The following is a 25502-nucleotide window of genomic DNA, read 5'->3' as shown; positions in this document are numbered from 1 at the left end:
CCGAGTTTGATTATTATGACTGTTCACTTGTTTGGGTGCCATCAGCTGCTTTCAAAATTTATTAGAAGCGTTTGCTGTGACCTAGTCCTTTACAATTTATCGATATTTAAAAACATTCACTTTGTAGGACTGCAATAGCAACACTGAGTAAGCCTTCTTCACCTACATGTATAAACCTTCTGAGCACGTTGATTAAAACATGATTGTCCAATCCATGCATACGTAAGAAATATTTGGTTGACTCTTGCTTATAAGCTAAAATAGTACCATTGAGTTAGATGTTTTTCGATATAAGATATCATAGGAAGGCCGCGCTGTTTGCTTCAAATGATTACAACTGCGTCACTAGATGTGGACATGAGCAGTCTCGCAATGAGGGGGACTAATTCTGAACGGCACGCAACACCAATTTTCGCCGGTGCCAACTAATTTAGGTGTTCATCAGCTGACATTGTTACGGCAACAGGAGGAAGACATATGACCTCAGTGATTATACTGACACCCTAAATCAATACAGTACACACGCAACACCAGCGAATCGTGAACATTGCCAGATATTCAGAGAAGTTTCACGGCGGATAGCTAAAGCATGACAGCCCACGTTTGGTGCGGCTCAGTCATCAGCGCTATCATCCATCTCATTTGCCTGAATACGGAGATACGGATGCGGTCATCACTTCCTATGTACATGTAATTGGTTTCATGCATTGCGGTAATGTCAGGCTGAATCATATTTTGCTACCAAAAACAACGGGACAGGTAGGGCTTTCGTTGATCTATATGCTATCTATACCTCTTGACACTATACGTTCTCAACTGGCTCTTGGGGCTGACGAAATACGATATATCAATCTATTGCCCATGTCCTTGAATTGTTAAGTTTGACCAGTAAAACACCTTATGGGCGGAAACTTCATAACGTAAACCCCAGTGAACATTGCTGACCATCAGTTCCAGCAGAAACTATCATTTGATGTAACGCAAGCTTTTATAAACCCAGGCAGATATAATAAGATCAATGACAAGGCAACGTTGTTGAAACAGTCATTCGTCCATGATTCGGGCCATATAAAATAATGTAATTCTGTTCATCGGTTTTTTCAATCGTGCATGTTAATTCAAAAAGAAACTTCATTTCAATATGCCCGTCTGGTCCCCTGTGGGCCCCGATCCAATCACTGACAACGCTATGAGTTCAAAGCAAAGCACTTACCGTTGCTGAAATGGTAGTCACGCACAGTAACGGAAAAAGAAATGCATTAGAGAGGGATTCCATCAGGTTGGATTTTGCTGAAGAACACCGCAGCCAACCTCAACGGTTTGTTCCCATGGTTCCGGATTTACGCCATTTCTCATCATTTGCTATTGATCAAGTTTTTTGTTGGTGTTTACCCCGCATGTAAAGAACTCCTCCATTAACGTTATGGGCCCCCTAGGATTGATCTAAAGAAAAAAAACTTTGCGGCTTTTTTGGTTGATTCGTATTTCTTGCCGCTTGTGAACCCGGCGCAGCGCAGGACCACTTTTAATTGGAGGAAGAACGAAGTATCGGAGAAATGGTAACAGCGAATGTGCGTGACTACCATTTAAGCAACCAAAGTGCTTTGCTTTGAACTCAATGGTGGGCTGTTCACTCCTCCTTTGGAAAGTAGGCTTCACCTCGATCAGGGGTGTAGCTAGAAAGTGGGGGCAGAGGACGAGGCAACCCGCCCCCCCCCCCAGAAATCGCCAAAAAATGTGTTTTTGGACGATGATTGTGTTCGAAAAATTTCAAGAAATATTATTTTTTTGGCCGAGATAGCCTTTTGCCCCGACCCCCGACGAAAAAGCTAGCTACGTCCAATGTGTAGTTTCCCCATCTGAGATTTAGTCCTGTCCTATTGTTATTGTTGATAGTTGTGTGTTACCATCTGTCTAATGTAGAATAGATGTACAATACACTCCATGTACATCCCCTTGATATGAGAGCATATGTAGTAACATACGTTGGAGCGCACCTGAGCAAATAAACGAGAAAACAAGGGCTCCAGGACATTTCATAATCACGCAATCAAAACATTTATTGCTATGACTTTGATCTCAAAGATATCAATATTTTCTTTCCTGATGACGAATGGTTTCTTTCGATCATTCGGCTTTGTACTACATGTACATGGAGCGCTGTATGCAAAGCTCGGTGCTCGTTTGCTTGACAAAGCTTTTGAAAGGGTAGAAAATTTCCGAACTGAAAACATAGCTTCAAGCAACACATCTTATCCAGCTTATTCTGGGTCTAAGTCAACTCAAGGAACATTGCTTGATAATACTTATCTTTGTCGATAGGTGCTATGCTAGGCGAGAAGTTAGTCTTCGTATGGTTTCAAAACATTTATTGTAGGCTACTACAAGCTAACTTGAAAACAGTTGCGTCGACGTGGTCAAAAGGCCTTTTGGATTATTTATTCGTTAAAATAATATGACGGTTTTTTACGTTACATTGTGAATGCACTATTCAGCAACCATCGTTAAGACATTTATTGAGTTGTCTGCCGAAGCCATAGGGTCAGAAAAACAGCATTTTGGCACTGAGGTTTTCTCAAAATAAGATAAACCAACTAATAAATAGTGACTGGTTAATGCAGTTTGTTTCCACACTTAGCCCTTTACCAAGTGTGCACATGTATCATCTTTGTACAAGCTATAGGCTGCATGTCTCAGAAAGGTATACCCATATTTAAATGTCAAGTGTCACGAGTCTCGCGCTGGGACGACCAGTTTACATTATTTATAAACACAAATTAATCGTGAAATTTAGAAACAAGGTAAATCATCACTCTAGTATGCATTCCCTGTGTATGCTTTACAGTATTCCGCTTGAATAAAAAGCTGTTGAAAATACCTGAATTCACATTTTCCCAATGACTGTACCTTACCTTTAGCTTGAGAAGGCATGCCGTCATAAAAGAGCTTGTTGCACAGGAAATTGGCGATATCACTTTTGCTAGGATAAATAAATATGGCGAGTGAGGCTCATTCTGATCTCTGCATTGGGAATTCTCGTTCTAATTTGTAGCAAGTGTTCTATTAAGCTGGTATTTGAAGCCACTGCAGGCCCAGGTAGATAGTTGTGAAATCTCTTGCACGAATCTGATGGTTGCTCTTGCCGATCATACCCCCTTTGATCAAATTTCATGAAAAATAATGATTGCGCTCGCGCAACCCTGTATATCATTGACTCCTATACCTTTTTGTTTATCAATTTTCTCATTTCCTGGGCGGTTTTCAAAGGCCAGCATTAGTGGTAGAGCAACAATAATGAAAACATTGGTTCGTATTTTTAAACCATAGTTTGCCGGAGAAAGCTGTAGAGAGAGTTGGTCCGACAACCCAGCAATGGTAACTCGAACAAGCCTTTCGGCGGCAGGGTGCATCAGTTGATTCAACTAGTTTATTTCTACTTTCCAAATACAAAGCAAATGGCATATAATTTATTTTATCGAAAAAGTCCTCGCCTATAGCCTAAGAAAAACGCAGTTCTTTGGGTGTAGCGATGTATAAACCTTGCGGGTCAATATACTAACAGAGACGAGTAATGAAGTCACCTCGGAGAAAAAATAGATATGGAGTTGTTTGTTATGTGTGAGCAACTGATTGTATATTTGTATGTCCTTCTAATTTAGTTATCATATTTAGGCCTATCATTTCATCGGTTAACTTTAAAAAACGTTCGTATTGAGCTATCAAATAAAGGGGACTCCACACTTTGGCAAACGGGTGCCTGTACGTGACATCAAAATATGATTTATATGCTCCATGTTTTTGAATTAACGCTGTATGCATCAGAACTTTATTTACACAAAGCTAAACAATCGGTTTGATGCTTTTAAAGAAGGAACATATTGACCTAGAAATAGGCTGTGAGTGTGAAGTAGTTAACTGACGCGAAGTAGGCCGAACTAACAAAAAGGCTTTTAAGCGATTTTATCGAAAATTCCACAACATGCAAAACTCTAGCTACTTAAATATTGTTCTATTTTGTACTTCAGTGCAAAACCGTGGACTCTTCTTGACAAGGAATTCCCATCGAGTGGAAAAAGCTTGTTTTTGGGCGCCTTCTTTATGAATATGATACCCCCTGGCGTTTCATGTTGGTCACACGTTTAATTAGGGACACTTTGAGAGCTGATGATCGCGCTCCATGCTAATGTCAGGACGATTTCAAGTGCATATTCTCTTGCCATGAACTTGATTGATAATTGGCAGGTACGTTCACCCTTATTCAAACGGGGTCAAGAATTCTTCATGGCGTGTTTGCACATCATGGAATGCATAAATGACGAGACTTTTCAAATTTTTGTATAGAGTATGTTGTGCTTTTTCAAATTGATATTTTCAAACTAAAAGGACTAGCTGATGTAATGTTGAGGTAGGTGTTGTTGTTAAAATACGTCAGCTAACATGCGATTTTTGTTGCTGCGAAGAGTGATTTTTGTATGCAACAGCGAAGTAAAGTGTTCATCATCATCGATATGCAAGTAGTCTGATGGCTGTCTCAATGCACGCAATAAATATCGCTTTTGCAGAGATATAGAAATGCTTAAAAAAATTATGTTATTCAATAATCGATGCAACGTAACAACAAGCTTTATTGCCGTCACTGAGTCTGCCGATTTTCTTGTTGCTCGTCGCAGCAACAGGTATTGCTTGGCTGTGGCGTGGCGCAACATCGCTGCGTGATCTTGTCGCTTAGCCAGTCTCCCGCTGCCAGTAGCCTGAGTAAAAAAGAATTGGTTCGATTGCATGGCTTGGATTAGAACATGTACCTCTAAGGCTAATGTCTTTATATATATTCGGTACGAGTAAAAAGCTTTCCTTGATGATAAGCCTATTTTTCTAGTTCTCGTTATGGCTGAAGCAATAATATCAGATTCAGCAAAAAGATAAAGAGATTTTTATGCGATGTAATACGACATACGTTTTGTTCTTTCCATACCAGTGGGCTTAACCTACTTTGATGTGTTGCTTTGATCGTGAAAACGCTTCATGTTTACAGGTTCATACAAAAGATGAAGTTATGCACATATCCAGTTTTACAACACGAAACTTTAGAAGCCAGAAACGCACTTTTCACAGTTTTTACCATTGCGTTTCCAATTTGACAACACGAATATCTGAAAGCAATAAACACTTTTCATCACAACAGCGTTTCTAATTTAACCACACGAATCTCTGAGAGCAGTGACATGCACTTTTCACAACAGCGTTTCTAATTATACAATACGAATCTCTGAAAGCAGTGAAATGCACTTTTCACCACAGCGTTTCCAATTTCACAGCACGAATCTCTGAAAGCAATGAATAATTTTTCATCACTGACAGCGTTTCCGATACGACATCACGAATTACGGAAAGCCATAAAATGGCCTTTACCATGGAATCGGCAAATTTGAAATCAACGTTCGTCGTCATAGACATGTAAGGCATGTTAAACGTTATTTTTCTTTCGTTGTTTCATTTTTATTCGATTTCTATTCGCATAGATTCTTGCTGAAGTATTGTAGTTCTGCATCATCTCAAAAATATTTCATGACGCAATGAGTTTCTTTCAATAATTACGTGATTTGCGTTTGAAGTTCAGTTTTTTTTCATGTTCTTTCGTCTCGTGCTATTTTGATTTAATGCACAATCTAAAGAATTTAGGATTAATCTTCAATGCACAATTCAAAGAATCTGGGATTGAAAATTGTTGCCCAAAGATTTGTGGCCGATTTCTTTATGGCATGTACAGTCAGAGAGACAATCAGCCATTGCAACTTTCGGTCGCTGATTATCAGCTTGACGACCAACCACACTAATGTCAACTAAAATCAACTCACAATCCCACTTTTCACATGAACGAAAGAAAAAAAAAGTTAAAAACAGGATTGTTCATTTTATGTCTTGTCAGGAGGCAATTGCATTATTTCCCCCTTGTGTTGAAGATGTCGAGAAGATCAGTTCCTATACAAGAATTGACCAACTTTAAGAAAACTTTTGGCCAACTCACACATGTATCTCCGAATAATATCAGGGTAACATCACCCGGACATTAAATTCATGATTCGTGAGCAGTCTCAATTATTTCATATTTTCTAAAGGCATCCTGTAAGGAATTGTCAGTTGACACGATGGGATGCGAACCGTGTTGGATAGGTCAGTCCTCAAACACCAACACGCTATTCAAAAACCATTTATATTTACAGGCCTACTGGTATAAACATCACCCTCTAAAGGACCATTTGGAAATATTCACAATAACTTTGATATATCTATCATGTTATGTACTGACAGGTTCACAGTTGTCTGCTCAATACTCATACTACCAGATAATTCAACCTTGTGTACATCTGTGCTGAGGGGTGAAATTTAATCGGCCGTTCCTTTCCTTCCAAGTCGTCAGCCAAAGGCATTGCCGAATCATCTTGCATAAACATATATCACCTAAGTGCAGTTGTTCATGCCAATTCGCTGAATTTGAGCATTTATAACATGTATATCTGTTCAGTTACACAATGGCTTTGGTGAGATTCATGTTCAGTGCGTATTAACACAATTGAAAATCTTCAAATTCATGCTTGATTTTCAAATATTTGAACGAACGATGTCACGGCCTTTAACATCTTCGCATGAACTCTTTCAAACTGCGTAGTAGATGGAAACATTGAAATCAAACTCGTTTCTGGTGAATCGACTCCATAAATGTTTAAGATCCAATCAGCGCTAGATTGCAAACGCGTTCATCTCATTCAATTTCGATAAGTGTGTGAACATTATGAGACGGGCAAGGTGTGCTTACTCAGTGTGCAGTTTGACCTGTTTGAAACTCGTGATCGAAATGTGCCCGTCCCTCGCAGTCCTAAGTCATGGAGTTGATTCCGACGGTAATCGATTCCGATTCGGACTTCCGTACGGTTTTCCCACTCTGTCTCACTTGGTAGACTAAGGAAAGAAGAACCGTCCGTATGATAACACACTTGACGGTTAGTCCGTTATTTTTTCTGTTGTAGTCAGCGGATGAGGCAAGCCTATAGGCAGATGCACTCACGGAACCAGATGCCCCTACTCCTCCGATACGTGTACTGTTTTCTCTTGATAGCACATTCTTCTTCGTTCTTAACTCTACAAGTGAGACAAAGTAGAAAACCGTAAGGAGCACTCTATCACCCTCTTACCGTCTTATAACACACTTAACTTTTGGTCTGCTATTCTTTCTGTTGAAGTCAACGGATACAAGAGGGACAAACCTATTGGCAGATGAACTTGCTATGAGCCAGCCGTCCCCACTCTCCCGATACGTGTACTATTATCTCTTGACAACCAATCCTTCAATTTCTTTGTACAATATAGCTCGTGGATGCAATAGAAGATTGGGAAACTGTATGGAGCTCTCAGTGTTATTGGCTTTCCATTGTCCAGATATCAGAGCCATACGACCTGTCTTCTCTTGATACCATGACTGCGCAAGCTACTTCATGTCTTAGTACAGTCAAGGCAAGGTTGTGAAAGAAGATTGGCAACTGTAGGGAACTTGCAATCTTATCATGCCTCTTTATTGCAGTAGCTTATAGCCCCAGATAGCAGAGCTCGACGACATTCTGTACTCTAGTGACATCAAAACCACTTTACGCCAAGTAAAGTATAGAAAGTGAAAGAATACAATGTAGAAAGAAGGGTGAAACAGTAGGGAACGTTCTTCACGATCTTCAGTCGTTCAATCTTATCATGCTGTGTAGATACCATTGTTCCTGATATCCAAGCCGACTTTCTCTTCTCCTCTCCGCGACATCTCAAACAACTTCTTCCTCTATAGCGTGTATTTCTTTCATTTGCCGGAATGTCTCGGCAAATGAAAGAAATATACGTTAGAGGAAGCTGCAGAGTTTGTTTACCGGCAAGCTAACAGCGTCATTACCATGCAACGAAAAGCCAAATGAAGTAGTCGCATTCATTCTGTATATCGAACGGAAACGTGACTGGCGCTTGTTGAATGAACAATATCTCAGATTAGCCAACATGTTTCCTTTAGAAAGAGCAATTTGCACTTGTCATGGATGTAGTAGGTTGCGATAAAATGCTCTTAGATTGATCACTTGTCATGTATCTCAACCCTTGTGTGCTTACCCTGTATAGTGAGAACGATCCGTTTCTCAACTGTTCGGGCTCAGACGTAAAATGTGGTCCGTCGGTGATATATTGAGCACCACATTGGACGTGGAGCAAAAGGAAAGCCGTGTCAATTCTCTATGTTTTTGGGGGGTATTTGGAAATAACAATTTCAAGTTGGTCGAAGAAGGTTGCCTAGGCTGACAAGATTGGATTCCAATGCGAAGGGGGTTCCTTTTTGTGATGCTATAGTGCTTCTGACATGTCTGACACATATTGCAAGCCGAATCATCTTAATCTAACATCATATGATACAATATTCTGAGTCTACAATATCGAACGCACCAGAAAATCGAAAAAAGTTGATCGATGAGATTTCTTTCCTTAAAACCACTTGTTTCTTTTCCCTTCTCAAATCCAGTGCAGTGTTTACAATGTAGAAACGTTAAACTACTTTAATTGAGTTTGCGAAATGAGGCGCAACGTGGGGTAATTAACATGGTACTTGCCAATTTATTGAGTGTTTTTAATCGCTGTCAGGGGGATACAACGTGCTCGCTGTACCTCTTGGTTTAATTGATCTCAATTTAGTTGAACGAATTGCTTCAGGTCGGTCATTACACGAGGGGTCTGTGCTAACCGTCTACGATATTTCAAGTAGGTTTGAAAATAAGGGGACCGGCAGGGTGTGTTTCATAAATGTCGAATGGGCTCTTAGTCAACTTATCGATGAAGTATATACAATGAACTTTTAACAGGACATCGCCTCGCTGCAAAACTTGGTATAACTTTTCTCAATTTAGTAGAGCGAATTATTAGGTTTGTCGCTTAAACGTCATGTTGAACTGTGCCTCTCACAGCCACAACCCAACGTACATGGTAACATACGATAATACACTATCTGTACTTTGAATTTTGAAAATCTGTGAAGACTGGTAAATAATTGTGTCATCTATATACCAACAAAATGGCTTTTTAAGAAGTCAATTCGACTTTGAATTGAAAAGCTGCCTAAGGCAGCGTACGATAGAATTCAACTGCCAGTCAACAGTTTTGAAATTTTGCTTATGTTTAAAACTGCCTTCGGGAATATGACTTTTACCTGCACCTAAACGTTGCAAAGCATCTCAAGCAAAGCAACTTCGATGAAACTAGGATTTCCTTCTTTATCACATCTGGCTTCTGCAAATAAAATAACCTACCACATGGGAGGGTGCACGAGATGCTGTTGTCGAGTAATGGTTTGTTGCACAGTGCGTAGGAGGTATTCGCACCTTGAAGGCTGCATGGGTGGCCATGAGGAGTCCCCTTGGCGCCTTCCAAAACCAACTTTGCCTTTATTGGGCATTCTCAGAATGGGACATTTCGATATCCAGGGGTCGTAAGGTCAGATTTCTATGGATTTTTTAGGTTAGCTTAAAGACAGATTTTCACACCAAGCAACTTCTATCGGTGAAAATTTGTCTTATGCTCGTGCAATTATCCCGCGATGCTAGGATTCGGTGGGTCTCCGAGGTCGTTTGTCGTGTTATCTGATATTCTAAAACCCACACTGGCCGGGCGGCATTCCAACATAAAGAAGCACTTGACAAATCACACAGTACTACGCATGCAGTAATATTCGACCAGTGTCGAAGATGACATGAGGCGTAGCTGACTCTCTTTGAAACATCCTCAAAAGTAAGGACAGAAATATAGAATCCTTCTCTTTCAAACGTTGAACATTACCAACGTCCTCGTTATTGACGCATCCCCTCATGGACTTGGTCAAGGTGATTTATCATTCGCTACAAAATATACGAGGAACCCAATGAAAACTAATTGGCTTCGACATGTTTGCGATTTGGATAGAGAAAGTTAATTTCCTGCAGCAGTTGGCCAGTTTGTTTGAATAGCGGCGAGATCGTTAGCAAAGACTAGTGATTAATCCTGACAAGGAACTGCCAAATGCTAACTTATCTTGGGGGAAGACTTGAGGAATCTTAACGAGATACTCGCCCGTGGCGAAATTGTGTATATAGAGAGTACGTCCCTAATTAGATACGTTCCAGGAGTGGACGGAGCGACTGGAGATAGGAGACACGCTTATCCGGACCGCTGTGTGTCATAAATGTTGTTCCAATCAGTCTTAGGCCGCATTCTGATTCTGTAGAGGGTGATACTCTTACAGATAAAAGCAATGTCGGTGTAAAGATCATAAATGTCCCCCCCCCCCGGAAATAGTGTTCTTCCCTATTGAAATGTGAGGTATTAAAAGAGCCATGAAATTCGTTACCCCAGTGATTAAAAGCACATTATAGAATATTTTATCCGCAGGACACTAAATCGAAGGATACTTAAAACTGTTACACCTGGTTTGCTTGTATTTGTAGTGATCTTCGTTTTTTCTGTATATTACACTCGAAACAGTGCTTACAGCCCATAAGAAGAAGGCATGGAGGGCGTTTCGTGATATCACTGCAGTCAATCCATGCCGATCCACCGTCGTTGCGTATATCCAAGGAGGAGACTTTCGGACTGATATTCACCGCCGATAATTCGGCATGCAGTCAATCACTCATTAGCATTGAATTTAAAATGTCTCTTAGATCTAATATGTCCAGTTATATATAATATCTAACACCAATAAAATCTAAGAGACTCCACCAATGGTGCACTTGAAAACTGCATTATTGAATCTCGTTTACGATTACTTAGGGAGACACTGTCTATCGTTTTCCGAATCCTTTTCGCGAAGTCATGAAGTACTTAGATGACGCGCACTTACTGACAATCTACTCAAGGGGACTTGACAAATAATGCGATCAGTTCACTTCTTAAGTATACAATCGCATGTCGAACCTGGTAGCCTTTTTGCTGGACAAATATTTTGAGGGGCGTGATCGATGCTTTTTTTCAGTGGATGTGTGGTAGTTTGCTATAGTTTGAGAAGTCGAAGACAATCCAGGGGTGAAAGATTTTGTTTCAAAATCATCCAAGGATACAGTTTTCAAACGAACAGGTTTTAACTGAAGTCAACGGTGAACGTTGCGTTTCAGTGTTTTGAGTTCGTGCCAGTGTTACGGCCTTGCCAGATGAATGAAATGAAAATGATGCCATTTGTGATAGTATTGTACAACACCTGTGATCCAAATCCATCCAAATCAGTCCTTTTTTCCGATTGCACAATTTGAAATCCCCAATTAGTTCCGCGTTAATTCGTTGACATAGTCACATCATCCCGCCACCATGATCGGTCTATTGTCGCGGGCTATCACTGCCTTATCACCAACTGACATCTAAATTGCGGAAGTAAGCAATCTCCTTCTTGACGGAACGACGACGGCCATATCTAATTGTGTTTGCATTCCAAATTCAACTTGATACAAGTCGACTATAAATAGGTTCATGTTGGTGCTATATTTAGGTAAAAGTGTCAAATCTGCTAGTCTTGATATCCTCCGTGTCGATAGTTCAGCCATCACCAAGAATCTCTCGCAATCGTGCTAAATGTGGAATTTTTCTACCCCGTTCTTGCCACCCACACAATAGAGCGCCGGTGATATTTCCGCCATAATTCAAGGGTCCTTTCTCACCGGGCCCGGGGTCTCAAAAGGTAGTTAGTGAGCCTTAAGTGCGGATCAAAGCCATCGTTATACAGGGAGCTACAGCTAAGGCAAGCATAGCCATTCTTTCGTGGACGCTCCGACTGCGCGGAGGGACACCGATCCGTTCTTTCTCCAGCTCGCGCGCTAAGGCGCTCTGTATCTAGCTCGGATATTTACCATTTGCTAAAAGGAGCGACGTTGGTACAGGCAAAGTCAATGGATTTATCGTAGGGGCCGTATTGATCCCGTTAAAGAACTTAACCAATGGATTAGAAATTCTTATTTCCGTGCAGTTTGAAGGATTACGGTAGTTCATTTGGTAAGTGGCTCATATTGGAATCCTGTGTTGCTTTTGTCGGAAAAGCAGTTGTGACAGGGAACGAAGCGTCCTGTGGTGTACCTGGGTCACCCTGCTAAGAGTTCCGGTGCATGAATAAGTAACGTGGCTCTACTTATTTAGTCACATATTGTTTTATTGGTTCCTTCGCGGAAATACCATGCCTGGGATACTTGAAATTAGTCAAATAGCTCCAGAATGTAATTAAGCCTATATATCCTTGTCGTATTCCTCTCTGGACGATGTCGTGGAATACGCTGATGTGATCTTGAAGGTGGTGAGGTCCGTTCAAATTTGACAAAATCGTCTTAGAATATTCAAGGTCACGAATAATTTTCTAAAACAAGTAAGTAACGTCTACAATTACGTTGTTCATAGTCATCGTCTGTCGGTAAAAAATATTCTTGAGTTCAGTTCAAAGCTGTAGAATATGTGAATGGACAGTAATCCGACCTCCTGTAGGTGCATCGGCCTTCCAGGGAAAATAATCTATCTATCGCCTGATCAAATAGTGGAGATTGGTTCATTGGCTTGGTTCCTTTCATATCTTTTGTTGTCCCAAGGTTGTTTATTTCAAAATATCTATGACGAATTGGTATTACTGTAATACTAGATGCTATGTATTCCACTGCCAGTTTGGTGGAACATCGTCACCGACCGACAGCTAGGTCTCAAAATGTCATCTATACAGACCAACGAAGTATTTTATCAATTACATACAATCATACTTATGTAAAGAGGACGATCATTTCTTTAAAAAATACAAGCTCCATTTCGATTTTCAATTTCTTCGTTTCGCTACGTCTTTTTTTATATGTTTTCCTAGAGATGGTTTTGAGCTTCGGTCTTTTTGGCCAAAACAAATATGCACAACATATAAACTTTCAATTTCTGGGAAAAGGGTTTTTTATTTCGCTGAAGAACCTTTTAGGGGTGCATATAGTGTGTTGGCCGAAAGGCTTTGACCTCAAAAACCTTTATTTCTAAGAATATCACGCTGTTGACATGTGAATCGAGAAGAAGCTTCTGCCACGGAACCAGAGAATCCGGCACTTCCCATTCCATTTCCAGCTGTCAGTTCATACTGTTCTTCCCTGTCATGGCTGTGTTGCTTTACCGAGGTGGAATGCGCTGACAGCTTCTGTAAGGATTCCTGATTTGAACATCGAGCAAGATACGCCGTTTTCACCGGCAGTTTCTCTGACTTGTTGATCCTTAAGCAACTCTGTCACGTCATTTCTCCTTCTGTGAAGCAAGTAAGTATACGAGATAATTTACGAATGTCGCGTAAATGACTTGATGACACGAAAGATCTTAAACTTGTAGTTCATACTTGGTCGTTCGTAGGAGTTGCCATACTTATCCCTTTTTTTCATATTGTCCTTATCGACTTTGGTATATTGTACGTTCTCGCAGTCTACAGTTCTGTTGAGCTGCAAAACCTGATAGTAGTAGTCAAATGTCAGGTTGTCTTTTAGATTATCCAATTTATTCCTGGACAGCTTAGTTGAAGACGATTATATGTCGATTGCTCGTCTCAAGTGTTTTCACCTGTAATATCATCAGTTCTTCTGCTGCTGATCAATAAGCACCTTCATTAACTCCTTTAATACCAGGATAATTTTGAATAACGTTTCCACTGAATTGATCCTATGTATCGTATGATATTGGCCTGACATGTCTAATACTCATTCCTATGCAAAATTTAGATTGCTTGCTCCAGCATCGAGGCCCAAGGGACTTCTACTATGTCAGCCAAACCATCCCCGATTTCGTCCAGAGCCAGTATCACTATCTACCGTCGATCTCATATCTATCAAAAACCTGAAATATTTATTATTTTTCCGTCAATAGAGATATTATTTAGATGGAATCAGACAGCCAATTATGACTGGCGATCACGAAATCTCTCATTTGTCTCATGGGGATATACATACATATATATCTAGCGTGTTATACTATTATCTTGCCTTCGTTTAGTGGGGCCAGATGTTTTAAAACGTCAAGTAGGCTACATTAGGTAGACTATAGAATGTAGGTTTCCTCTGACGACAATTATCTTCAACTTCAACCACGTCAACATGCTTTGATGAGGTTTCTTAGTGTTTATATCAATGTTTTGTCCCGACATTGAGACTTCATTAATGCTTACCATCCCATGAATCTTGTTTTGTGTCAAATTTTGTTGTTACGCTCTTAGAAATATTGGTTTTTAGAGTAGCGTTTTCAGCGAAAAAAAACCCATCAAGGTTTTTGTGACGAGTAAATTGACATGCAAAATATGTCATTTTAACCTTTTGGCTAACATCAGGAACAAAAAGCGCCTTATCTTTTTTGCTAACATCACGGACTTCCATATAGCGATTTTCTCATGATCTTCGCCTGAACCATTCAGTTAAACTTTCGTTTGCTACTTCATTGACCCTGCTAGTGCTAATGAAATACAATAATGCATTTCTGAATTCTAATGCTGTTGAGTGTTTGCCTTTCACTAAAGTTGGAGTTTGAGTACACTTAACATACATTCAGTTATGGCGGAGTTGACAAAATTCAAGTTGCATAGGTTGAGATATCCAGAAGTGGTATGAAGGGGTAGAACAAGTAGCTAGAAAGGACACTCCTTCTTGCCGTTAGCAATACCACCCGTTCAATCTTGGATTTAATGTTCCATCCTTTTCTCCGATATTCTACCCCATTTGCTACTGAGATTTCCTCAACGATCAATTAAGCCTATCAGGCATTGAAATCAATTTGTTTAGTTTAAAATCATACCAAGTTCGACAAAGATAAATGACTCTCGAAATCTCACTGTGGCGCAGGAATCGATTTTGAATTGGGGAGAAAAACTGGCTCGCCATTTTTAACTCATGTGTCTTCGCCAACAGAAGCCAGTCAATTTAGCTTTGGTACAGAGGCAGGCAATTCACTATTACCAGAGTCTTTATTTGAAAGACTCTGCTATTACCATATTTACCTTTTATTCATGGAATCACCTTCTCTCATTTGTGTCAGCAACGTTCCGTCAATCTCGGCCCTGTACGCGGTCCAACAGGAGGACGTGTCAGCGCAAAATTCAGGCTAGCAGTCAGCGTGAGACAAGCACCACAAAAGCCGTAACCAACAATGAAGATGATGTTGCCTGCTGTGGTTAAAGCAATCATCCTGTAACCTTCGGAGGCTATTACTCCTTCAATTAATTATCTTTCTCGATACGAGTGTTCTGGCTGATTTATGTCAATCCGATAGCGGGGATGAGTTTGTCGATGGGTTTACTCTAAAGCTATAGAAAATCCAGTTGCATATCCAATGAATAGTGCATTTGAAAGCAGTTTTAATCTGCTTTATTCTTCTCCCGCTTCCAATACAAATGTTCAACGCATGAATAAGCTGGCCATTTCCAGTTTTTGCCTTACTTTTCATGTCTTTCATTCTCCTAAATGACTGGCAGCATGACAGAATTATTGCCAAATGTAAAATGTTTGCTGATATATTAAGACCAGTAAATGCTTTTGCCACATTTCTGTACAAAAAAAGCCCTGTGACGATTTCTGATTTCAACAGCAAAGAAAACTACATGGCCAGGGATGGATTGCCCGGAGAAATGTTCACCGTGGGTTAAGCCACATGATAACTTGTTAGACAAAGACATCCACAGACAACTGACAGATATGCCCACACGACATCATCAATTATTTAATATCTGGTAGATTTGCAATAATACATTATTCTTTTGCCGGCGTTCAGCTCCCTTGGCGTATGCATCTTTTTGTCTTACTATAGACAGCAGAATATTCAGCCACTGCATGAGATGAGTGAAAATCAGAAGGCAGACTGAGAACTTTTTAAAAGAGCTTTTTGCCAGGCCGGTAAAGATTTGTGGCAAAAACGGAGTAAAATGTATACGGTAGGCCTAGGCCTACCACAGGCCGGGTACAGGGATTCCCTTTTCATGTAATGTCCGAATTACGCTTTTAGTATCCTCTCATTCTTCGTGGTTCCCCCCCCCCCCCCCCCTGCTGATTGACCCGCTTATCTGACAATGTGATGTCCACTTAAATGTTTTCAGGACGGACAGGGTTAAAGTGTGATGTCGCATTATAACCTAGCGTAGCTGATATCAGAGTCAGACTAAAAACTCAAAATTTTAACCGCCTCCAGTCTCCCTCCAGTCCTTCCCTGAATATTGTATTGGTTTTCACTCAATGTCTTCGAATCGGTTGTAAAATTATGTTCTTGCAGTTGGCAACTTAATATTTAGACCTGAGAGAAGTGTAGAATTAAGCTAATTATTAGAATTTCTCCATGATAAGTATACTGTCCAATAATCCTTTAGCCTACCATACACCTGTGGACGTTTAAGGATCGGTAATCTCTTGAAATGAAAACTAATCAGGTTGTATTGTTACGATTAACAAATAATTGTTAATCATTTTGGAATTGTCACTGGGTGGCATTACTGAAATATGGGTTGTCCCAAAAAATATACCATCGGCCGATACAGTGGCATTATTGCTTATTGACAGTTCTGATGGCTGTACATGTAGGTCGATCGGACGGACAGCTCTCTGTAATTCGTGATATCGTCCTTGCATTTCCGCAGTCATGCATCCATAAGCATCATTGCTTGAAGACGCAAGCTAAAGCTTCGTTGGATTAAATAACACTTGCTCGAACTTGAGCAAGCAAATGTATCGCGCGCCATATGGCGATCTTTACCGCTTATATGACGATTTCCTCCGCGCGACTGGGTCATTCACGGTACATCTCGGATCTCCACATCATATTACAAAGACACCCCTTTCATCTCTCATGCTATATCAATCGCTACAGCCAGGCGGTCCCTTCAATAAGATATTTCGCTATTTGTCCATCGGAGCGCGTGTTCCCTTTGGCGGGTTGACATTGTGTAAACTCTTCCGGTCAAGCGAACGGAACCGGAACTGGGCAATGTAACCCAAGGTAACATTCGTACTAGAGCTTTCACCCAAAGGGTGGTTCCACAGAAAAAGAATTCTGGTGATATAATATATTTTCTTCGGTGCTGATCTATGCGGCTCGGTTTTTATTGTCATTATCTTTTTTTCATAGCTGGTGATGTTTTTGTTTTATTTTGAGGCAGTTGTACTAAGGTGTCATCATCAGCTGGTCTTAGACTGATGAAACTAGAGAATATGATAAAAAGGCACTATAAGTATGACTTTTCATTGCCCATGCAGCCTTATTCCATTACTTATGTTAGCAATAACAAAGTCTTGTAAGCCAAATATTCCAGCTCGATATACGCGTGCCGCCTTTCATATCATTATCCCCTTATACCCAATGACTCGTTTGAAACTCGCATTCAAGCGTCTTAATTCCTAATGCAATGCTATTAAAATGTATTTGAGTGCAAATTTATTTAATCAAATTTAACAAAGATCCGTCAAATTGTTGTAAGTAGCCTTATGTTACATTGGAATATTCCCAATGGGTACCTGAATATGGCACTCGTACACACAGATCTACTGACGAATTATGCCTCTAAATTGTTGTTTTCATTACTTAGAAAGGTTTGGCTAATCATGTCATTTGACAAAATAATTCGACCAATACCTAAGTCGTGTTATATACGGATAGGCCTACAAGTGCATACAGTTTATGTTATTAAACTACGATGAACCCTGTAAACCATTGTACGTTTAAGAATAAGGCATATTAGCTTCCAGCTGCTAGCATGGCTAGGCCTATACAAATATGTGATTATTATCTCTATCCGCCCTTTGTCCATATAATTCGAAAATGGATCATGCTTAGTAGAGAAACGCAGATATTAGTACAAGTATTAGCAAGTTGGTGACCGTCGAATGCAACTTGCACAGAACGCTTTTTTCCACACCTGCCGCTTTTGCCCGATTATATAGGCTTCTTGTCTGAAAACAATGAACTGCATAGCGAACAAAACAAAGCAAACCTGTTACAAAAGAAACCACTTTAGAAAACAAAGCCCCTCTGAAGCGCCCGCAAACCAGCGACTTTTGTCACTGCGATCTCGTGCAATAATAATCACTGCGATCTGCGAGAAAAATGATATCTCGTCTGCACTGGGTTTTTTCGCATGCGATCAAGATAGCTGGTGTTAGTGACTGAAGGTATTCATCCACGGTTCTTACAAAGCCTACACGTCGATTCAAGATGTACGATTTAGTCTATCACCTTGGTGATGTTTTTCTTTGAAGAATCTCTGCAGTAATCGAGATCCCACACAATCTCCCACAGCATACCTACGATATCAAAGCGGCCAGCCACTGGCCTCTGTGGATTCAAGCGGAATTCTACGCATCATATAATCACCATATTCGTATTTAGCACGAAATTCCTCCAACTGATACTACCCGCGTAAAATCCTCGGGGCTTGATAGGAATAACTCAAACGGTGTAACTATCGAGTAAACCAGACTGAATTTGGAACATCACCCCTCATTAAATTCTTGAAACCTAGTTATTTTTGTGTTTCAATTACCGTCTCTCTCTCGCCGCCTCTTTAGAGGCAGCGAACCTCATTGACAAGAACACGTAACCCTCTCATCTATCAAATCCATTTGTCACAATTTGTATTCATTTATCTCCTCGCTAATTATTATTTTTTCATCGCTTCCCTTTAATGTGCTATCCAGATTGCGCAGCGCATGTTGAATTGGTTCTATTCACGTAGACTTCACTCTAAATTTACTCTCTTGCCTCTTGCTCCTTTGAGTGGCTGTTAACTTTGCCTTTGGCGTGGAATGAGCAGGAAAGATTCCATTATCCTGATTGTTAAATTTAAACCCCATCACCCTGGGCGCTGTCACGTCCATTGATACATACTTCACGGCCGTCTTGAGACTTGCCGACTTGCAGGCCTGTCAGTGTCAGAGCCACTTAAAGCGATATCTTGGGTAGCATTGCACCGGAAAGCAGGATGTTCCTTGATGTGGAACATTGGTTGAGCTTTCTGGCTGATAAAACGAATGACTATTTTCTTTCGATCTCTCCATGGCGACAGTTTGTCCGTCTAATAACATTCTTTGAAAAGGAAAATTCTGGTAAATTGAACCCTTAGATTATGAAATCCAACAGAACCTCCCTAAGCGGTAACATCTCTGTTTACATGACACTCGATCTCCTAAAGGAGTAACATGTATTAGATTCCAATCTCATTTCTTATCACATTCCGGGTAAGATACTATAAGAAAAAAGTCTTCAAAATCTTGTAACAGTTTGGCCTGTCTGGTAAGAATCAGACTCGAATCAAGAACCTTACGTATTACAGTTATCTTAAAAGAGAAAGTTTTCAAGATATTGTAACAATGTGGAATTGATTCGTGTTAAGAATGACTCAAGAATCTGTTGAGCCCTGAAATCCTTGTAAGAAAATTTTTCATTCCATGAGCATTCTCCTTTATTTTGCTTGACGAGATTCACTTGCTTTGCATCTTAATCTTTCAGATAGCTTGTGTGTCCGGTAACCAGGATTGACTGACGGATGACTATATCGTGTATAGAGCAGCAAGGGCTATTTCGTGACGACAACCCAGCACAAGGACAAACATCTATGAGCACTCTATTATTTTGCTTGAGAGTCTGACCATTTTTCTTTCCTTATTATTTCAGATCCCCTTAGTCCGGGATCCAGTCTATACATGTAGCGCTGTCTGATGTCTAACATGGTTCAACAGTGAGGGCAGACTCCTATACGGCAACAGAATACCACCGAGACAGACACAGCAGAGGAATTCAAATTACGCCGGAGCGGATTGGCCGCCAACACATGGATGATCGAAACCAATGGAAACATGGTGGATGTACTCGTGCACTGACGATCGTTTCGGGACTACTAATCGTTCAGTGATTATATCATTACGGTGCCAGAACAAGTCCCACTGGAATCATCCCGATTCCTGTGATAATATAAGCATTGTCGCTTTAGCTGTTCATTAAAGCTTTGTTGGTAATCATTAACTCTGTGGTGAGAAGTACTTTGGGCCTCGTTGTTCCAAGACTATTGTGCTTACAGATAAACGTACGAAGATATGTCATCTGATATTGTCTTGACTGCTGTGATATTGAGCAAGAAGTGAATTAATAAGCTCTGTAGCGGCACCCACGCATTGGTGCCCATATACGGAAGTGATACAGTGACAGACGACAAAATATCGCCTGTCGCGTTTAGGCTCATGTGAGAATCCAAGTTCTAAATACATGTACTTTAATGAGAAATCTGAACTGGAGATCAATAAGATATTCATTATACCAAGTTTCAATCCGCGGAGACGAATGATTTAAAACTTAACTAGTTCAACCAAGACGGCCTTAACGTTTTTCTGGATTCTGCCTCGGGCGAACGATTGTCACCACTGCAGTCGAACGTCGACCAATTAGTCATGTAGTCATCGCAGATGGCGTAAAGTCATTAGCAAGTATAGTGACTCTCAATTGAAGGCAAATTGAAAACTGCAAATCTTCCAAAGAAATCTCAATCAACGGCAAGGAAAAAAGCTTTTAGCGCATCTGTGCGATTCCTGTTGCAGGGCGGATATGGAATAAATCAAGGCAGGTCGGAAGGGAAAATGCAGAACAACAATCAACGCAGTCGGGTGAAAGCGCGTGTTTATTGTAGGTTGGGGTATCTTTGTAACACAAGCAATGTTTGATGGTGTTTTAGAGCTTTTCATAACATTCTGTTTATTGCTCCCAGGCTCATACCTGTTTTTCTAATCATGTCGTCTATCCGATGCAACAAACGTTGATTTCTTGGCGTTTTTCGGATCTTGGAACCGGTTGATTCGTGTGTCAGGAACGGATACACCTTGCCTCTTCGAACATTACATTAACGGCCGAGTGTAAAGTGTTTCCTGCAAATGGTACCAGAGAATTTGCATGTACCGCACAGCTTCGAAAACGGATCCAATAAACCTTGTATAGAAAAACAAACTGGCAGTTTAACTTGCAGATTCGTTGTTCCATCATAAGATCAGGATCAACAAGTTCCCATCAGTGTGTGTTGAGCGTTTGGCGGATTTACACGCTCTTGTCTCATTTGACATTACACCAACAGTTGACTGCTCATAGACTTATAAACGGCATCACAAAGGATGCCACAGTACCAGGTCAAAGGAGCTGTATTCCCGTTTTCCACTACCACTCCTAAACGCGATTATACCGGGTATTTCCTAAAAACTGGGTTACTGATAGGATTTCAGAAGCTTGAAACTTCTCAAGGACGACTTTAACTATATTACCCTTGTACTTTCACCTGAAGAACATGACAAATATGATCCAATTCTTATCTATAATCGTTTTATTACCGCTAACGAAAGTGCCTTGATTCTGAGGAACGGGCATGAGCCATACTAGGTCGCTTGTGGAAACTAAGCATTGATTACCTTTATACTTGGCACACGAGGAGGTTTATATGAGAATCGACAAGGATTTTCATAGCTCTACCCTAAGTGGATCTTTTAATTGTTGTTATGCTGGCGCGACACGATGCAATCAAATTGGATTCAAATATTCTTAGCATGCTAAGATTGGAGATCGAATTTTAGAATCTTATTGGATTACGGCTCATTTGAAATCTTGAATCTGCTCTGGAGTGCGCGATATTATTGGAAATTTAGGTGAAAATGAGTCTAGGGCTTCATGGATAGACCGAATTTCAAAGCATCATCGGGGAAATATTGAAGAACTTTATTTTCCACGGGATGTACCTCGTGGTATCACTGAAAAAAGATCGCAGAGAACTATCAAGCGCAGCACATTCTTGATGATATTTCATCAACGGCCATTTTGTCACAATGTCACGTGCCGTGAGTACAGTTCACGTTTTCCTTCACGTGGCCGAGATCTGCCTCCAGATGGAGGCAGCGGTGAAATACCTCGATCTGGGAGAGGTGTGGTGCTATATCATTCTAAGCATAACAGTAGGGCCCCTGGTCCTGACGAATTTGATATCAATCATATGGGTGTTTCAAAACATGGATTTTACAAATAAACGCTGCGGGAAAACAGTATGTATCATACTTCACGTATTACAGCTAGGAATGGTGTGGAGATATTTCAAACTGATTCTGTTATACGAAGATCATGACTATGATGAATTCATCGTGCTCAGAGTAATCCAAGCGCTTACTCTCAGCGCACCTTATCTGATAATCCAGTCCTTCCTTTTCTTCAAGTTCAGTTATTCCCCCCTTTTAGTAGCATGTGTGGCGATTGCACTAAACTCTTTAACTTTTGCATTTGCTTCCTATATTGAAGGCAACATAAGGGAAGTTGACAAAACAGCTACACGGAAGGATACGGAGAAAACAGATGTGGAGGGAAACCACGAAAAGGAGGTTAAAGAAGGAGACAAAGTGCCCATGTTCAGAATCATCTTCGTTCAATTCATTTGGAGATTTTCGATACTGTCTTCCCGTTTGACCGCGATTGTGTTGTTTACTGTTGCCATGGGGTATTGGATGTTCTTAGCAACGGGAATACACTGGCTGATTGTGTACTCGTGGAGCTTTCGAAAAGAATGCCGAAAGGAACGGCGTTCTTGTGTTGACAGGATACTCAGTGCCATTGCTGCATATGCGCAGATATTCGACTTGTTAAACCTCCGAGAAAATGAAAACCCCTCGGTCATTTCCGCATACTATCTCCTCATAATTGTAGAAAATTCCATATTTACTGTAATGGCCTTAACCAGAGTGCATTATCTGACCACACCAGATCGCAAGTTGATGATTCTGAGTATAGTCTACGGTGCTTTTTTGCTAGGCGTGGTGTTCCTGATTATTTATCATAAATGCGTCTGTGAGAAAAAGCATAAGAAAGTGCCGTGTCATTTCCGGACTGCCTGCTGCCGCCATCGTAGACTCAAAGGCGACCCGGATCATATGGATGTCATGTTTGATGATTTTACCTGGGATGACTATGATGGTGACATCCCTTCGAAGGACGATGGTTATGTCAACCCTGCCTTTGAACCTAGTGTCACGACCCGGAGTGTAAATAGCAGCAGGAATAACAGTATTCTCATGGGTCGCAAACTTTGTAGCCATATGCACAACAAAGTGGGTCATCCGTCTCCGAAATACTGCCAGACATCTTTCAACTACCCTCGGGGACAAACGCCTCCTCGATGCAGTACCCCTCCTCGTGCTGGTACGCCGCCGCGAAGGTGTTCAAACTGCTCATCGCCGGTGTATACACCAACAAAAAGATCCTCAAACCACAGTTCTCCGGCATCTAGTGCTACGCTACGGAGATACCCTCGTATTCCTCGAATCCCTGACCGTGCGCTTACACCAGAGAAGCGCATTGTTGCCCGTAATTTAAAGAACACTTCGACAAGTACGCGGGGATCTTCGAACAGCCGGAATACGAACACTTTAGACGTTAGTATACACAGTGGCCAGCGTAGTGCGCCATGTTCGGACACTGAACAGCCAAGTTGTAGCCATCAAGTAAACTCTCGTACTCCGAATGATAACCGTGCTACGCCAACAAAGCAGCGACTGTTCTCGTCAGATGAACTCTTTTATATGCACCCGAGCCCAACAAAAATGCAACAGGGACAGAGATTGTCCGCCGTAATGCTTTCGGAACAAAATAACTATGATCCGAAACCGGACATCGTCAGCGACCATGACGCACGGGTGATATTCCGCCAGAACATCCCCCGTGGGGTCGAGGTAGTGTACGACCCGCAGAGGGATTCTCAATCTTACGCTACCGCGAAAACAAACCCAGGTAGTCTTTCCGACCACGAATCGGAGAGTGACTGGACCACGTGCTCCGATACTGATTCTGAGTATGCGCGAACATGGCCGCCGCGAAATCAAGCAGCCTATCAGAAGAACGAACAACTGCCCAAACAGGAGGTGTCCCCTGTCGACCACGTTGCGCAGTGGATAAAGAAAACATCGTCATATTTACCTACCCACATCCAAAGTCGGCCTATCGACGATATGGACATCGGGAAGATGCGGGCGAAGAGTGAGCCAAGAGATCATAAAACTAGCGGCAACAAAATCTCACGATTCTTCCGCGCTGCTTCTCTCCCGCGTTCAAAGGAGGCGCTGCTGAAGTTCTGCAATTTGAAATCTCTGAAAAGGGATAAAGTGACTCCGCCTAAAGTGAAAGAGGACGCATCACCAACTGATTCTACTAAGCCCGAGGAGATATTGAAACCTTCCATTACTGTTAGCACAAACATGGACATTATTGAGGTATTGAGTGAAGAGTCAATTGTGTGATAGTGTATATTATCATCTTTTATTTTCCACTGACCCAATATCCCGTTGACAATGTTTTGCATGCAGTTTTTGCCCATGGTGTTCTCCCAAGCAGTCACGAACAGCCTGAAAAACGGCGCAACATTACTTTACTTTGCAATTTAAGCCAGGCCCATTACACGGTTCAATTGTCTTTAAACAAAGACCGCTCGCACCTTAGTCTAAATTCCCATTGTTCTACTGCCTTATCAAAGGGTAATCAGGGCAAATTTTGATTACCGACCCCCACGAAACAAGTTTCATAGGTGGATAGGCATGGGCAAATAAACGTAATGAATACGTATAGTCAAACGACGCTTGGTAGTTAAAATGTGCAGTGTCACAGACGAAAAATCGTGACGTAGCCAAACACGCCAAAGGTCGGTGCGGCTGGTGGCTCTTTGGAAGAACGGGCGCATTTGGTTAGAACACGCACCAAATTCTTAGCGAATGATGTGCCAAAATGACACCCTTCCCCCCAAATCGATCAGGATGCTGCACGATAGGACGACCACTATTCTACCACTCACATTCTGTTGAACTTCGCTTCAAGAAAAAGGCTGAGAGTTGTTTCGACTCACATGAGACTCATCCACGGATATTCAGAATGTAGGCTACTGTGCCGCCACCTGACACAGACATCCCATATCGTAACCTGTCGAAACGGAAGACTGGTGTGAAAGAAAGGGATGTCATGGAATAAGACATCTCAGTCGCAGAACAGCGGCATAAAAACAAGATCTCGTGGTTTTAGCCAATTTTCCTTTATATTTCTAACTTCTGTTCTGGAGAAACGTCACTTTTAAGGCTGATTCCACAAGGGCGTTTTCCACTCTCGAAGTAGAATAGCTGGCAACTAGGTTCCATTTCATCAATACACTCGGTAGGAGTCATATTAACCGCTGGCTGGAGCCTTCTCATGATACCGGTACTCGTTTTTTCGCCAACTGCGGATAAGGTCTTTCCTAAAGCATGTCAACCCCGGCGTTGAAGAACCATGTATATGCTGTGAATTTTGCGGTCCCAAGTATTTGACGAAATCATCGATGAGCGTGTTTATACTGTACTACAAAGTGGGCTCGATTCGAATGCTTGAAAAGTATCTTGATAGGCCCATGCTGTACCAAGAGAATGATGCTGTACATAATTATGTGTTATTAGTGATGCATGTACCAA

The 25502-nt window shown here is 41.2% G+C and overlaps 1 protein-coding gene across 2 annotated transcripts; it reads left to right on the top strand.

Annotated features, from left to right (window-relative positions):
• Positions 1-3983: 3983 nt before the first annotated feature.
• On the top strand, positions 3984-25115 carry LOC135486671 (XK-related protein 5-like). 2 transcript variants are annotated; one of them, XM_064769667.1, is made up of 2 exons: positions 3984-4242; positions 19675-25115. In XM_064769667.1, exon 2 carries the CDS (start codon positions 21858-21860, stop codon positions 24306-24308), a length of 2451 nt encoding a protein of 816 aa, XP_064625737.1. In that variant the 5' UTR covers positions 3984-4242; positions 19675-21857; the 3' UTR covers positions 24309-25115. The 2 variants fall into 2 exon arrangements, with proteins under 2 accessions (XP_064625737.1, XP_064625736.1); XM_064769666.1 differs by having other exon boundaries at positions 3984-4405.
• Positions 25116-25502: the final 387 nt, after the last annotated feature.

The sequence above is a fragment of the Lineus longissimus genome, chromosome 4 (genome assembly GCF_910592395.1).
Source record: "Lineus longissimus chromosome 4, tnLinLong1.2, whole genome shotgun sequence".
In the NCBI taxonomy this organism is placed as follows: Eukaryota; Metazoa; Nemertea; class Pilidiophora; order Heteronemertea; family Lineidae; genus Lineus; species Lineus longissimus.
Note: the sequence above shows the minus strand (reverse complement) of the source record. Positions and strands in the feature narration are given on the sequence as shown.

Coding starts and splice junctions, on each gene's coding strand:
- LOC135486671 (XM_064769667.1), top strand. CDS start 21,858: ATGTCACGTGCCGTGAGTACAGTTCACGTTTTCCTTCACGTGGCCGAG.